The sequence below is a fragment of the Cephus cinctus genome, unplaced genomic scaffold, assembly GCF_000341935.2.
Source record: "Cephus cinctus unplaced genomic scaffold, Ccin1 Ccin1_scaffold0068, whole genome shotgun sequence".
NCBI lineage: Eukaryota > Metazoa > Arthropoda > Insecta > Hymenoptera > Cephidae > Cephus > Cephus cinctus.
In genome coordinates this window covers 348254-361438 of record NW_014332811.1, presented here as the reverse complement: position 1 = coordinate 361438, position 13185 = coordinate 348254, and the positions used below count along the sequence as shown (strand labels likewise).

General features: G+C 34.4%; 5 protein-coding genes across 8 annotated transcripts; 3 read left to right on the top strand and 2 right to left on the bottom strand.

Moving 5' to 3' along the window:
* Window positions 1-66: 66 nt before the first annotated feature.
* Window positions 67-1805, bottom strand: LOC107269135 (aminoacyl tRNA synthase complex-interacting multifunctional protein 1). Its single transcript, XM_015742661.2, has 4 exons — window positions 1234-1805; window positions 1037-1162; window positions 584-886; window positions 67-509 (listed from the first exon to the last, which is right to left on the bottom strand). Exons 1-4 carry the CDS (start codon window positions 1396-1398, stop codon window positions 138-140), a joined length of 966 nt encoding a protein of 321 aa, XP_015598147.1. The 5' UTR covers window positions 1399-1805; the 3' UTR covers window positions 67-137.
* An 893-nt stretch (window positions 1806-2698) lies between these two features.
* On the top strand, window positions 2699-5158 carry LOC107269111 (transcription initiation factor TFIID subunit 7). Its single transcript, XM_015742609.2, has 7 exons — window positions 2699-3018; window positions 3095-3223; window positions 3293-3373; window positions 3923-4289; window positions 4359-4712; window positions 4782-4951; window positions 5006-5158. The coding sequence occupies exons 1-7, from the start codon at window positions 2929-2931 to the stop codon at window positions 5027-5029; spliced, it is 1215 nt and encodes a 404-aa protein (XP_015598095.1). The 5' UTR covers window positions 2699-2928; the 3' UTR covers window positions 5030-5158.
* On the bottom strand, window positions 5040-6035 carry LOC107269172 (probable trafficking protein particle complex subunit 2). Its single transcript, XM_015742734.1, has 3 exons — window positions 5658-6035; window positions 5351-5584; window positions 5040-5274 (listed from the first exon to the last, which is right to left on the bottom strand). The coding sequence occupies exons 1-3, from the start codon at window positions 5745-5747 to the stop codon at window positions 5176-5178; spliced, it is 423 nt and encodes a 140-aa protein (XP_015598220.1). The 5' UTR covers window positions 5748-6035; the 3' UTR covers window positions 5040-5175.
* LOC107269099 (UTP--glucose-1-phosphate uridylyltransferase) lies at window positions 5885-12305 on the top strand. 4 transcript variants are annotated; one of them, XM_015742576.1, is made up of 9 exons: window positions 5885-6285; window positions 9912-10148; window positions 10243-10425; window positions 10505-10710; window positions 10797-10872; window positions 10966-11112; window positions 11184-11322; window positions 11392-11529; window positions 11622-12305. In XM_015742576.1, the coding sequence occupies exons 1-9, from the start codon at window positions 6259-6261 to the stop codon at window positions 11999-12001; spliced, it is 1533 nt and encodes a 510-aa protein (XP_015598062.1). In that variant the 5' UTR covers window positions 5885-6258; the 3' UTR covers window positions 12002-12305. The 4 variants fall into 4 exon arrangements, with proteins under 4 accessions (XP_015598062.1, XP_015598076.1, XP_015598067.1 ...); XM_015742590.2 differs by having other exon boundaries at window positions 5923-6285; window positions 9948-10148; XM_015742581.2 differs by lacking the exon at window positions 5885-6285 and adding an exon at window positions 7751-8046.
* Window positions 12306-12355: 50 nt separating this feature from the next.
* Window positions 12356-13109, top strand: LOC107269178 (mitochondrial import inner membrane translocase subunit Tim10 B-like). The gene is made up of 4 exons (XM_015742757.2): window positions 12356-12455; window positions 12511-12575; window positions 12685-12780; window positions 12848-13109. Exons 2-4 carry the CDS (start codon window positions 12552-12554, stop codon window positions 13061-13063), a joined length of 336 nt encoding a protein of 111 aa, XP_015598243.1. The 5' UTR covers window positions 12356-12455; window positions 12511-12551; the 3' UTR covers window positions 13064-13109.
* Window positions 13110-13185: the final 76 nt, after the last annotated feature.

Below are 13185 nucleotides of genomic sequence, written 5' to 3'. Positions count from 1 at the left end.
CGTCAGGATAAACTGTACACATGGAAGGTAAGTACGTAGGAGAATCTAAAATCACGAATTGAATTCTTTATTGAACACAAACGATAATGAACATTTTAAAAAAATTTGTAGAATATATTTTTTCATAATTATTTAATTTATTTGACTTGAACACCAGTAAGAGTTGATGATACTATCGGACCTTTTCCAGGAATACTCAATGGAACACCCTTGTACACAGCTTGCTTTTGATCATCAGTCTTCAAGTCAGGTGCACAGGTTTCAAAGATCTTCTTTTTAGGATTAAGAATATTATCTGGAACTCTTGGATAACCTTCGACGTGCACGAGATCCCCAGGAACAGCACCTGCCGGTGGAATCAAGATTTCTACAGCTTCAGGAGAGCTGGCACACATAACCATTGCCTCAGAAGTAATGCCTCTCATTTTAGCTGGTTTTAAATTGCATAAGACAACGACCAGTCTGTTTTGCATTTCTTCAATAGGAACGTGTTTCACCAAGCCACTCACCTACATGATGAAACATGGGTATCAAGAAAATGATCGTAATGAATAATTTTATATTAATCACTTGAGAATTTTACCACAGTTCTGTTTTTTCCTTCGCCAATGTCTATTTCCTCTACATATAGCGAATCAGCATCTGGATGCTTCTTAACATTTACAATTTTCCCTACTTTGAAATCTAGTCTACCAACGTCGATAGGTGGTTCTTCGACTACTTTTGTATTAGATGGTTTCTTCTCATTAGCAGGAGCCTTTTCTTTTTTTGTCTTAGCTTCTTTCTTTTGAGGAAGAGTTTGTGGTAGAGATTTCTCTGAAATAACAGGCTCCACAGGTGTTTCACTAGGTTTTACAGGTACAACATCTTTATCCGGTATTGGTACCTAGTAATAATACAAAAGTATATGAAATACTTTGCGCTGATAGACAGTTACATTTAGCGTTGATAGTAAAGATGAAATTGTATATATTGGTACAAGGGATATTTTACAAAATGATTATTTAATATTAATAAAAAGATTAATGCAATTTACCTGCTTAATGCCTTGTAAAGTTTCCAGTCTGATCAGTTCATTTCTATACCTTTTAATTTCATTGCGAAGCTTTTCATTTTCCAATGTAAGATCCTTTTGAACATTTCTACTTTTTATTTCTTCTACCTAAAATTTCAATTCATTGTTTATTCAATTGGTCATTCACACATAAAAAATTTCCGGATTGTTTTTAGTACCTGATTTTTCAATTGAATTATTATTTGCTCCGCAGCAGCTGCCTTTGATTCTAGCCGTCTTATTACCTCGGCAGATGCCATTTTCGATTTTATTGAGGTTTTTAATCTGTTAAAAATATATTCTTTAGAGAAAAATGACTGGATAAGTCGAGAAAAGTTCCTCATTTACATGCGCGAATTTCACAAAGAGGTTAAGAGAACAATTTTCAATTGGGTCATCTTGTATCTAAATTGTAAGATTGTCTAGATAATATAATTAAGATGTTAGATAAAGATGACACGTTTGACGAAAATGAAAAAAAGTTGGAATTAAATTTTAAGGATACTCGAATGGTTTATCAAAGGGTTGTTCAATTTGAAAAGATATGCATCATTTAAGCAAGTGCCATTTTAGTTAATGAACAGATTTGTCAAACTAGAAAGACGCTATAAGAGCATTCTAAAAATGCCTTTCAAAATAGATATGCAATATGAAACTGTATTTGTTCAGAGCGCTGTAGCGCAGTTGCTTGTGTCACGCGCAAAGTGTGAGTCGCTTGAGTGTGTTCAGTGTAGAGTCCCTCTAGTCCACGGGGGCGACACTCCAAATCACTCCAAATGGGATATAGTAAAGCATAGAATATTTATACAACCTACCGATCAGGGTAAAACTGCAGTATACGACTCCGAACTGAAGTTGGCTGCTAGTGACTTAGATTTTTAACGTAGCGCCATCTATCAAATGTAATGCGAATTGTATAGAATAATGGCGCCTCCTGATCGGAAAAAAGCGCAACTATCTTTAAAAATTTGAAATGAATATATTTTTAACGTTATCATATACATTATCTTGTTATAAAAATATATTTTCACGAAATATGATCTAATAATCGCAATATTCCATGTTTGAAGTTTTTTTTCGTTTAATTTTCGTGCTATGCCACACAGGTTTACACTTATTATGTATACAAATATTTTGATATGAAGATATTATTACATATTTTTATATTAAATATGTGTATATTTAATTTATAAATAATATTATTTAAAAATATAAGTATGTATAAGTGCAGGCTCGTGATTGGCCATTGAGCATTAAATTTGATCTACTGCTTCGAGATTTTTTTGCTACAATGTATCGTCTGCTTTCGTAAAACATGTAGAAGCATGATTTTTGTTAGTAGCTCGCAAAGCGTGTAACACAAGTGTGCTATTATTTCTTCTGCTTAAATTGGATTATATGTGATCGATTGCAATGGTGATACAGTTCGTAGATTTGTTCAAAGTAGGCAAGAAACCTATTGAGGAAATCCCAAACAATCGGCACTTTTCACAGCCACCAATTATTGACGGAGCATCAACTTCTCAATTCATAGTATTTTGCGTAAGATGAAAGAAGAGGTTTCAGCTTCGAAATTTGTAAGTAAATTATATAAATTTATGTATAATATATTTTTTTAGATCTTCATTAATTGATACATATGTGTATTCCAATAAAAATAAATTGGTTTTATAATTTTAAATATGGTTAATTTTATTTCTAATAGGCGGCGTTACTATTCCATGCGATTCACATTATATCCGGCAGATGGCGTTACATCAAAAAACCTAAGTCACTAGCAGCCAACTTAAGTTCGGAGTCGTATACTGCAGTTTTACCGTAGAAAACAGGCTTTTTGATATTTCGTTCGTTACTTTTCGTGAATCAACTGAAAAATGCATAGGCATAATAATAATACGGATTTTAAAAATCGAGAAGAACAGCCAGCTGAATTGGAGAGCCAGCTTATTTTGAGACTACCACCGGTATAAAACACTCATTTGCTTTTATAACCTATGTGTTCAGTAAGATGATTTTGATAAACATTCTTATTTATTAAAGGAACCATCCAGAATTTTAAGAGAAACATTACGTTCTGGTTTACCTCTTAAGGATCGTTTGAGCATTAAGCTAGAAAATGACATGAGGTATGGAGAAGTGAGATTTGACCATTGGCTTCTTCATGCGAAGGTAAGTTATATAGCATTTGTTATTTTTGTATAATTATTATAGTATTGTTCTAATATCTAATTCTTGCAGGTGGTCGATCTCCCAACAATAGTGGAAGCCTTGAAAACAATTGATAACAAAAGTTTTTATAAAACTGCAGACATTTGCCAGGTAATGTAATAGTACTTTGCGATACGAGTGCGAGAAAGCGAACTTTATAGGCAGGCGGTGAAGTTGGTCGCACGAGCCGCTCACGAGTAACACAACGATACGAGCCGAAGGCAAGTGCTGTTTGTTTTACGAGTGCGGCGAGTGTGACAAACTTCACGACCTGCGTATAATGTTCACTTTATTGTACCAGTATCGCATAATATTTTCTGTAACGAATGCATGAAAAACGCTACTTTTTGTGCCTCCAAAGTGACTGGAACATCTCTTCATTGGAGGAGACAGTTATAAGAAGAGCAAGGAAGGCTTCCAAAGTGAATGCATTTCATGACAGCGCACGAGAACAAAGTTTACTTTATCGCACTAGTGCGATAATGTAAAATTGGGCCGATTTGTGCATGCGCAGCATGTTTATCGTATCCTTAGTTATAAAGCGCCACTTTCGCCACACTTCGGAGGCACGAAAAGTAGCGTTTTTCATGCATGAGTTACATAAAGTCATTTAAAGTTCATTAAAACGAGTTGTTTTCTTAATATTTTCTTATATGCTAGATGGTAATATGTAAAGAAGAGGACGATCAAACTACCACGGATGAAGAATCTCCTGTGAGACAAAAGAAGAAGGACCCCAACAAAGTTGACAAGAAGTTCCTTTGGCCTCATGGCATAACTCCTCCAACTAAAAATGTGAGAAGACGTCGGTTCCGCAAGACATTGAAAAAGAAGTATGTTGAAGCACCAGAAATAGAGAAAGAAGTTAAGCGTCTGCTGAGAGTGGATAATGATGCAGTTAATGTAAAGTGGGAAGTCATATGTGAAGATGAGGATCAAACCAAACCAAATAAAATTTCTTCGTCTGGTATAGTAAAAACCAAACGCGAGAATATCGATGGAAGTACATCACAAAGTGTTGATGTTGGTGAGTGTCAGGCTTATTGTGTGTATTATTGAATTAGTATGCATGGGTTAACTTCATTTTTATTTTTAGCCGAGCATGATATATTTGGAGAAGCTGTCAGTGATAGCGAAGATGATGATGAGGAAGCAAATATTAATGTCATGGAATTGGATGAGAATAGTCGTTTATCTGGTGATAGTCGAGTGTCTGATTCAAACTCTATGCAAGTTCGATATTCAGAACGATCGGGCAATAATGTTTCTGTGAACAGTGGCCTCATCACAGAATTTAGCAAGGAAATGTTCCAAGGTGATGGAGATGGTGAAACAGATGCTGATAAATCTGTTAATGATCCATCGAAGATACCAAAAATAGAACAGTTCCATTCAGAATATATTATTCCAGACAGTTATTCAGAATCACAATCTATGTCCATGCCAAAAGGTATTTTATTAGTAAAATGGCCAATATATTTTTTTTTCAAATTTAATACCATTTATCCTATTGCTTTAGATTCGTTGCAAGCGCGACTTGAAACATTACACGCCGAATTAGCAGAACTACGTCAACGACGACAACAGCAAGAGATGGAGATTGCTAATATCGAAAATTTTAAATTAAGACAACGATTCCAGGAAATATTAGATAATTTGGTTAGCCAAGAAATGCAGAAAGAACAAGAGGTAAGTAAAGTATAAGTAGTTTGAAATACCAGAGGTAACACATTTTTTTTTCAGATTCAAGATTTGGAACTGGAATAATGAACCTATGGACTTAATAAATATCAATATCTATATATAAATATCTTACTACAATAAACTTACACATTAACAGTATAATTTTAATCTAATAATTGCAATCATTTATAATAATTATATTCTTCGTTGAAATCCTGCTTTTCAATTTTTTATGAAGATAAATATTTTCTACCATACAATTGAGCTTTTTTCTCGAAACCAACTGATTTGATGGGTGTATTTATCTTATAAAAGGGATTCATGGAATACTGAAAAAAATTGTATTGTCACTATTTAATTATAAAACATGTTATTATTAATATAATTTTCCTTCGTTTCACTTACCTTGATATATGTTTCATACATTTCATTAAAGAAATTCTTTATACCATCTTCGTTCTTGCTGTCATGAACCATTACGAAGCGAATGTGAGTAGCAGTAACAAAAGCACTTACAAACCATTGATTAAATTTATCCACAACTTTCAAATGCATATTTGTAGTTTTCCACATATGTTCATCAACTAAATCTAATGCGGCATGAGCAATAAATTGACTTAAATGTGCATGGTCCTCTTTCTGTAAAAAATATCAGTAATAAGTACCTGTCAAATTGAAAAATATTTGTGAAGATAACCTCTGAAAATCATACCTTAGTATCTTTATTAGAATTATTAAATTCAATCTCAAACAAAGGATTATCCGCATGTCCGATAATAGCAAAATAATAATTTGCAGACATTATTAAAGTTTAAATTGTCTCTTTTCACAATAAGACAAATTTATAAGGTAATGCCCAGTGTACAACTGTAAGCTGACATTTTGAGATACGAATTAACACGAATCAGTACGAGTACAACCCGAAGCTTCCCGTGGTTCCTCACGCTAGAGACAAACGTCGTAGGCCACGAGAATCTCATACCCTTCGGTGGTGACAAAATTACCTTTGTTACATTTCAGTATTATAAATAAATTCGGCCCCACACAAGAAGTCTCAAGCTCGAAGAACATAGAGAAGAGAATAAACCAGAAGAAATCTAACAACCGGCTCTTGATAGTATCGAATTCCTGTTAGCCGGTAAAACAGCATTATTAAGGATCTTATTGTGTCTATAGAATAAAATGTCAACTTAGTGACCTTGAACATCATCCTGCGAAACTAAAATAAGAAGAATCGTTTCTCTTTGCGGGAAGGAAGAGTTTGTATCTAAGGAAGCACTGTGTCCCAGAACACTTTATAAGAATATTTTCCAATGATGCTGCAAATCGACGACAAGAAGGTGAGGTGCAAAGTTGTTCATTTTTATTGTCAAGGATACATTTCTAAAAACTGTCATGTAAGTATCTTTGAAAGGAACTAGTCTCTTGGTTCTTTTAATTGGGGCTAACTCCAAAAATTGATGGGCATCAGAATGAACTGATGTGTAATTATACATGTCCATTGATATTTCAGAAGTCCTCAGTTACCTGAGGGTATAGCAAATACAAAATTTGTTATTGCAAAAGGTCAAACAAGTACATTTAAGTATTGACATTGCCAAAGATCGGTGCTGCGATTACAACGAACCAAGGGTATATAAAGTAAAGAAGTACACATTTTTCTAAGACAATTACATAATTCAATGTCTTAATCATAAATAGAAATATTCTATAAATTTATCTCTAAGGCACATGCAAATTCTAATTATGGTCCTTGGAGGGGATTTTGGCCTTGTCTCTCAATTGGCTTGGCCAAAAGCCAAAATTTGTATAGCATCTACAGACACTATGTTGATATAACTATTTATGTTATATTTTAAATTAAGTAAAAATTGAATACAGCAACAAAGTTTAGTAACATATTAAACTAAAAGAGAGACTTTTTTAATCAGCTTAAAGTTATGCAATGAATCTAAAGAAACAAAATAATTTTGATCTCTTAACAACTCATTAAGAGAATCAAGCATGTATATCACTAAGGCATGCCTCACTGTATTGATATGTTATCAGCACTACTCTTTTGGTAATAGTCCAGCTGAAGATAGTTTGCATTGAGCTAAATTTTCCAATATACAGTGCTCGTTAACTAAAGTGAGTTTCTTAACAACAAGTACAACCACAAATATCTTGCTCTTGATCTGTGGTACTGTAGTAGAGTCTACCACATTTTTTATCTCGGTACCTGTTACATATAGAGTAACATGATATATATTAACATGGAAAAAAAAATGTGGCCCAAGTAGACAAACCTGTCATTTACGAAGTACACTGCGTATTATCTTCGTGCGCGGTATGTTCGTAACTTACCACACATTATTATTCTTACCAGCCCAGTAAATAATATGAGGTATACATGTCGCTCGTATAAAATTATCTAACTTTTGTCATGTAATTTGCAGTAGCTACATTATCTATGTTGTTATTCGATTGCAAATTAGATACACTATATCTCTAATTATTGGATTAGAATTTTCCTACATGGTTCAAATAATTCTGCATATTAACGTAATGGATTATTACAAGTCAATTACAGTAAATTGATATCGCAATTCTGCTATATCTTGATTTTTAAATTAATGTTGGCAGTCATTGCCCTTTCTTAAAAATAACTATCCAAGATCAATGTTATCAAGATACTTAGATATGATCTAGTTCAGTTGGCGAAAGATCCGTTGATATATATCTGATTAGAATTAATAATTTAGAGCAATGTTTAGAATCTGCATTTCATAACTACTGGAAAATATGAATCACACAGTAGTAATGAAGAAATCGCACGATAATTTTAGCCGATAGTAGTGGAACGTGATAAGAGATAATCTACAAGTATAAAATATGATTCTCCATCGTGGATTTTTTACAGTCGTCCTAAGCGTCGTCGGAACTCGGTATCGTCTCTGTCGCTAGTCTTGTGTAACTTATTCCAGTGCGGCTCCAAACGCTAGAGCCGTCGGTTGCGTTTCTTTCGTTATTAGTATCGAACGTTAATCAGCTAACTAAGTGATACTGCAGTGTATTGTGTACCAGAACACAAACGCGAAAACATGGATTTTTTGTTAAGAGTGAGTATACTGATTACATTGGTGCCATTCAAATCCCAAAGGCATATAGAGAATTTTGTAAAATATAAAAAATATTACGTTCATCATGCGTCACTTTATGTATCAAAAGATATAGTAAATCATGTAAAAATTTATAATTTCTTTTGACCAATCTCATAATCAGGGCTTATGTGTTTGTCCTAGGGAAATGTCAAATTTGTTACGTTTTTTTAAAGAATATTCTCGTAAAAAGGAAAGAATGACATAAGAAGTTTGTTTTTTATCTGAGAACTGATTACTTATGAATAGGCGAAGGTTACGAAATTGGTTAAGTGCGTTGTATATACATATGTATATTACATTAGATAGTACGCAGAAATTCTTTTTTTAATGACACAGTACAAAGTGCCAGCCTCCTCGTGTTCCTCGTTTGTGACGATGACCTCGAACTAGTCATGACCCTGTTCTATCACTGTAAAACAACGAGCGTTATTTTTATTTAAAATATAACACTCATTGCTTGTCGCATCCGAGAGACTGCCAACTTCTTCTTCTCCCAATCAATTCTTTCTAATCGTCAATGACGCACTTAAACAAAATTAACGAGTATAAAATTATCAGAGAACAGGAATTATTTCATTTATCGATTAATTATACGACATAATGATAAAAAAACAAGCTTGCGTTTCAAACGATTGAACTTTGCGTTATGTTACGCCTCTCCGATAACCATTGACCAACGATCGTGATAACTCAGATTAAATAATTCGTCGTCGTCAGCGATAACATTGATCCTTTATAAAATGTAATCGCCCAAGCAGTTTTCCAGCTCAGATGTTGTTGCATCTTGGTATCTAAAATAATGCGTACGTAGATACTACATAGCGGGTGGATTATTCTATGCACCAAAAAATTAAGAGTATTTAATTTTTTCCAATTTCGAAGGATCCTGGGATATAAATAAGATAACACAGTTGTTCGTGCCAAATTATTAGCTTCAACGAATCCCCATCTATTAGCTTTGATATAGTGTTGAAGTTTGAAATGTCAAGCAACATTTTTTCAATGAGAAATATATTTTTTAAGATTATCGATCGCACATCACTATTCTGTGGCTATGAGATATTTATTAGTTCTATAGAGAGTTAAACAACTGATCTTCAGAGGAATTGATTTTACATATTTCGAAACTGCATGCTAACTGTTGTCCGGCCACGATATCAGTTCCACTTTAAGGGGGCCATCCTCCCTATGGAACTAAATGGAGATAAGTCCCTTAAACGTGGGACTGATGTCACGACCTAACTATTCATCTTGTTAGTGTTTATGTCATGAGCAATCGTTATTAGTAAAGCGATGGAAATACAATATGTTGTAGAAAAAGACATTCGTCGCGTAGAGAAAAGGAATTCGTATAAGCTTCGTTGAAGCGTGATAAATACGAAATGTAGTTAGAGCGTCTAACAAAATTTGTAGGGATATAAGTAAGTTATCAGGAAATTATCAGAAGATAGAAGCAATATATCATAGCAGATTTTGGATGCTGGTCTACCAGTGTGGGTCGCATTATACATCAATGAGGCCTACAGTGGAGGTTAAAAATTATTCTTCATTACAATTTAGTAATTATAACGATATTCAGTCTTCGAATCATTTACTTGGGAAGTAATTCTGCAGAATGTTCTACATAAGTTTATTGAAATACGTACTTTTGATTGGTCATGCATATCACAGTTCAGTGATTCCCATTTTCATTAAGAAATTTCAGGTGGGGCTATTTTTCTCAGTAGTCATCGCAGCCAGACATGAGGTTACCCTAAACCAAAAGAGTTTTCTTTTTGAGTTTTATATTTGTTGTACAATCAAATCTTGAATGAATATTCCAGACACGAGGTCATCAACGTATGCCTTCTGGCACTCAGGAATTCCGGGAGAGGACCAAACGAGATGCTCAGACGGAGATGCTGAAGGAGTTGGAAAGACTGGAAAACACAGCCGTCGGTGCGAACAAGGAATTGTTTCATCGTCAATTCGCTGGCTTCGCTGAACTCTTTCATAGGTTTCTGCAGGAGGAAGGACCATCAGTACTATGGGAGCGTATAGAAAAATTACCAGAGAGTGCGGTAATACTTCTCCCCATTTCCTTTTGCAATTTAAAATGCAGTATGCTTCCATGTGAGATATTGTTCACAAACATTATACGGTTCTTGTACCCAGGTACGCGATTACAATACTCTTGTTGAACCATCAAATGAGGAAGTTAAAGCTATGCTGGATAAATTAATAGTCGTGAAATTAAATGGTGGTCTTGGTACAAGTATGGGGTGTCATGGACCAAAATCTATCATTGAAGTTCGCAATGAGCTGACGTTCCTTGATCTTACTGTTCAGCAAATTGAGGTATGTACCTGAAGAAGAAGATACAGATGGCTGGAAGGGTTTCTTTCTCTTTCGGTTGTTCACCAGGTTCTCTTTGCAGTATTTAAATAAAACTTATAACACCAACGTCCCACTTGTTCTGATGAACTCCTTCAACACTGACAGAGATACTCAAAAAATCATAAGAAAGTACAAAGGTTTAAATGTTGAAATTGTCACTTTCAATCAAAGCTGCTATCCACGTATCAATAGGGATTCATTACTTCCCATTGCCACACATTGCAACGTAGACGAAGCTATTGATGCGTAAGAGCTTTTTTTTTCTTTAATAATGTTAAATTTCTTTCTGTCGTATATAAATATTGATACTCTGTCACGATCTTTTTTAACAGGTGGTACCCACCAGGTCACGGTGACTTTTATGAGAGCTTTCAGAATTCTGGCTTACTGAAGAGGTTCCTGAACGAGGTAAGATCGTTATTTCCTTTAGTAACAAAAAAAGTATTTTAAGAAATAAATACCAAATATGGTAATTTAATCGCATTTGATTAATTTATTTAGGGTCGTGAATATTGTTTCATCTCTAACATTGACAACCTGGGAGCCACTGTTGATCTCAATATATTAAATCTTTTAATGCATCCAGACAACAACCAATGCCCAGAATTTGTCATGGAGGTCACTGATAAAACTAGGGCTGATGTTAAGGTACGGTATACTTATTAAAATAATGTTACATACCTATCCGCCTTATCATTATAAAAAGTCTTCCGTTACAGGGAGGTACTCTTATCCAATACGACAACAAACTTCGACTTTTGGAAATTGCACAAGTCCCCAAGGAACACGTTGATGAATTCAAATCCGTCAAAAAATTCAAGTTCTTTAATACCAATAATCTCTGGATTAAATTAAGCGGTAGGTTTGCCCTAACTCCGTATAAAACAAGAAAGTGTTTAAAAAATCCTAATTGTTTTTTTATCACAGCAATTCAAAGAGTATTGGATGAGAAATCATTGAATCTGGAAATCATAGTGAACAACAAAGTCCTTGAAAGTGGTATAAATGCTATTCAGTTGGAAACAGCTGTGGGAGCAGCAATGAAATCTTTCGATGGTGGACTAGGTACATAATAACTGACAATATTTACAGCTGCTAAACATATCCTAAGTAGTACAAGAAAACCTTGAATACAAATCTCCATTTATACTCTCTAGGTATCAATGTGCCACGTAGTAGATTCTTACCAGTAAAGAAAACTTCAGATCTGATGCTGGTCACCAGCAATCTTTACAACCTGAAGAATGGCTCCCTGGTGATGAGTCCACAGCGCATGTTCCCCACAACACCATTGATAAAACTTGGTGATAATCATTTCTCAAAAGTGAAAGACTTCCTTAGTAGATTCGCAACCATTCCGGATCTTCTTGAACTAGACCACTTGACAGTCTCAGGCGATGTCACCTTTGGTAGGGGAGTCTCTCTCAAAGGAACAGTCATCATCATTGCTAATCACGGTCATCGTATCGACCTTCCTTCTGGCACCATTTTAGAAAACAAAATAGTCTCTGGCAATCTTCGTATTCTCGACCACTAAGAATCGAACCTCAGTTCTTGTTTCATTTCCTCTTCGCGAGTGGACCTCAGAAGAGCCCATACAATTGTATAAAAAGAAAAAAGAAAAAACCGATACTGGCTTGTCGCAACTGTACATTAGGAGTCACTAGAATTATTGTTAGCAATATGTTTAATTGTACATTATTATACTGATAAATTGTATCATATTTGACATGTAATGTGGAGAAAATCGCTGTTAAAAAGAAACAGCAAACACCTCAAACAGTTCTTGGCTATCTTCATCGTTTTGTTCTTGTTAATAAATAATGTTTTCCTACTTCAAATCGAAGTTTACCTGTCTCCTTGTATTAACAATATAATATTTTAATTATTTTTTGTTACTCATTCTGTCTGTCAATTCTTGGTAAACTACAGTCCAGTCAGTAGTCTCACGTCTGCGTACGCATGGTAACGCACGTAGCGTTTATACAAAGGTCAGTAGGCACCTAGGACGGTCAGTTTTAGTTATTCAACTTGCGATTATTACAGTTATCATTCACATAAGTTGCTAGACGAACGAGTCCTGCGGTATGGAAACAACACAGATAAGAAATGCACGTAATTTAATTCATAACTACGCAATGTTTCAATGATTATACACATAACCTCTGTGTACCAATGTAACTATGATATAGCTTACTGAAGAACATTTTTCTTTTACAGTTTAAAGATTTTTTATTGCTTTATAATCAAATTTCTGATACGTGCTTCAGACGATGCGCGAATACCTTTAATTCTAGAGATATTTCTCCTGACGAGGTAGGCTTTATTCATCTTATTAGATTTCTCTACTTAAATGATTTAAAATGAATAAGCATTATTTCAGGAATTTTGTATAAACAACTGCGCACAGAAACATATTAATGCTAACCACAGGGTAATGGAGGTGTTCATGGAAGTACAGCCTACATTAGTAAATAAGAGGATAGAGGAAATGAATGCTGCACAAGCTCTCATCGATGCTCAACAAGAACAGCAAAAGCTAGAAACTGTTGGATCTAATGAAAGCTTGCAAGAAAATAAGGATTTGCTTGTTACATAGAAATTTCTGTATATAATTTAAATACAAAGACTTGTTATATTCTTTACCTGACACTGTCTCGACAAGTTTTATTTATGTTAACCAGAATGTTGGGAAATGGAATATGATCTTGGAAAGAAGTA

Excerpts from the sequence above, each read along its gene's own strand:
- LOC107269178 (XM_015742757.2), top strand. The coding sequence starts at position 12,552 with ATGGAAACAACACAGATAAGAAAT. Across the intron at positions 12,576-12,684 it reads AAACAACACAGATAAGAAAT|TTTAAAGATTTTTTATTGCT; the intron begins GCACGTAATTTA and ends TTTCTTTTACAG. Across the intron at positions 12,781-12,847 it reads GAGATATTTCTCCTGACGAG|GAATTTTGTATAAACAACTG; the intron begins GTAGGCTTTATT and ends GCATTATTTCAG.
- LOC107269135 (XM_015742661.2), bottom strand. The coding sequence starts at position 1,398 with ATGAGGAACTTTTCTCGACTTATCCAGTCATTTTTCTCTAAAGAATAT. Across the intron at positions 1,163-1,233 it reads TAATTCAATTGAAAAATCAG|GTAGAAGAAATAAAAAGTAG; the intron begins GTACTAAAAACA and ends TTGAAATTTTAG. Across the intron at positions 887-1,036 it reads CTTTACAAGGCATTAAGCAG|GTACCAATACCGGATAAAGA; the intron begins GTAAATTGCATT and ends TATTATTACTAG.
- LOC107269172 (XM_015742734.1), bottom strand. The coding sequence starts at position 5,747 with ATGTCTGCAAATTATTATTTTGCTATTATCGGACATGCGGATAATCCT. Across the intron at positions 5,585-5,657 it reads ATTCTAATAAAGATACTAAG|AAAGAGGACCATGCACATTT; the intron begins GTATGATTTTCA and ends TATTTTTTACAG. Across the intron at positions 5,275-5,350 it reads TGTATGAAACATATATCAAG|TATTCCATGAATCCCTTTTA; the intron begins GTAAGTGAAACG and ends AATTTTTTTCAG.
- LOC107269111 (XM_015742609.2), top strand. The coding sequence starts at position 2,929 with ATGCATAGGCATAATAATAATACGGATTTTAAAAATCGAGAAGAACAG. Across the intron at positions 3,224-3,292 it reads ATTGGCTTCTTCATGCGAAG|GTGGTCGATCTCCCAACAAT; the intron begins GTAAGTTATATA and ends TAATTCTTGCAG. Across the intron at positions 3,374-3,922 it reads AAACTGCAGACATTTGCCAG|ATGGTAATATGTAAAGAAGA; the intron begins GTAATGTAATAG and ends CTTATATGCTAG.
- LOC107269099 (XM_015742576.1), top strand. The coding sequence starts at position 6,259 with ATGATGCTGCAAATCGACGACAAGAAG. Across the intron at positions 10,426-10,504 it reads TTACTGTTCAGCAAATTGAG|TATTTAAATAAAACTTATAA; the intron begins GTATGTACCTGA and ends TTCTCTTTGCAG. Across the intron at positions 10,873-10,965 it reads TGAAGAGGTTCCTGAACGAG|GGTCGTGAATATTGTTTCAT; the intron begins GTAAGATCGTTA and ends TAATTTATTTAG.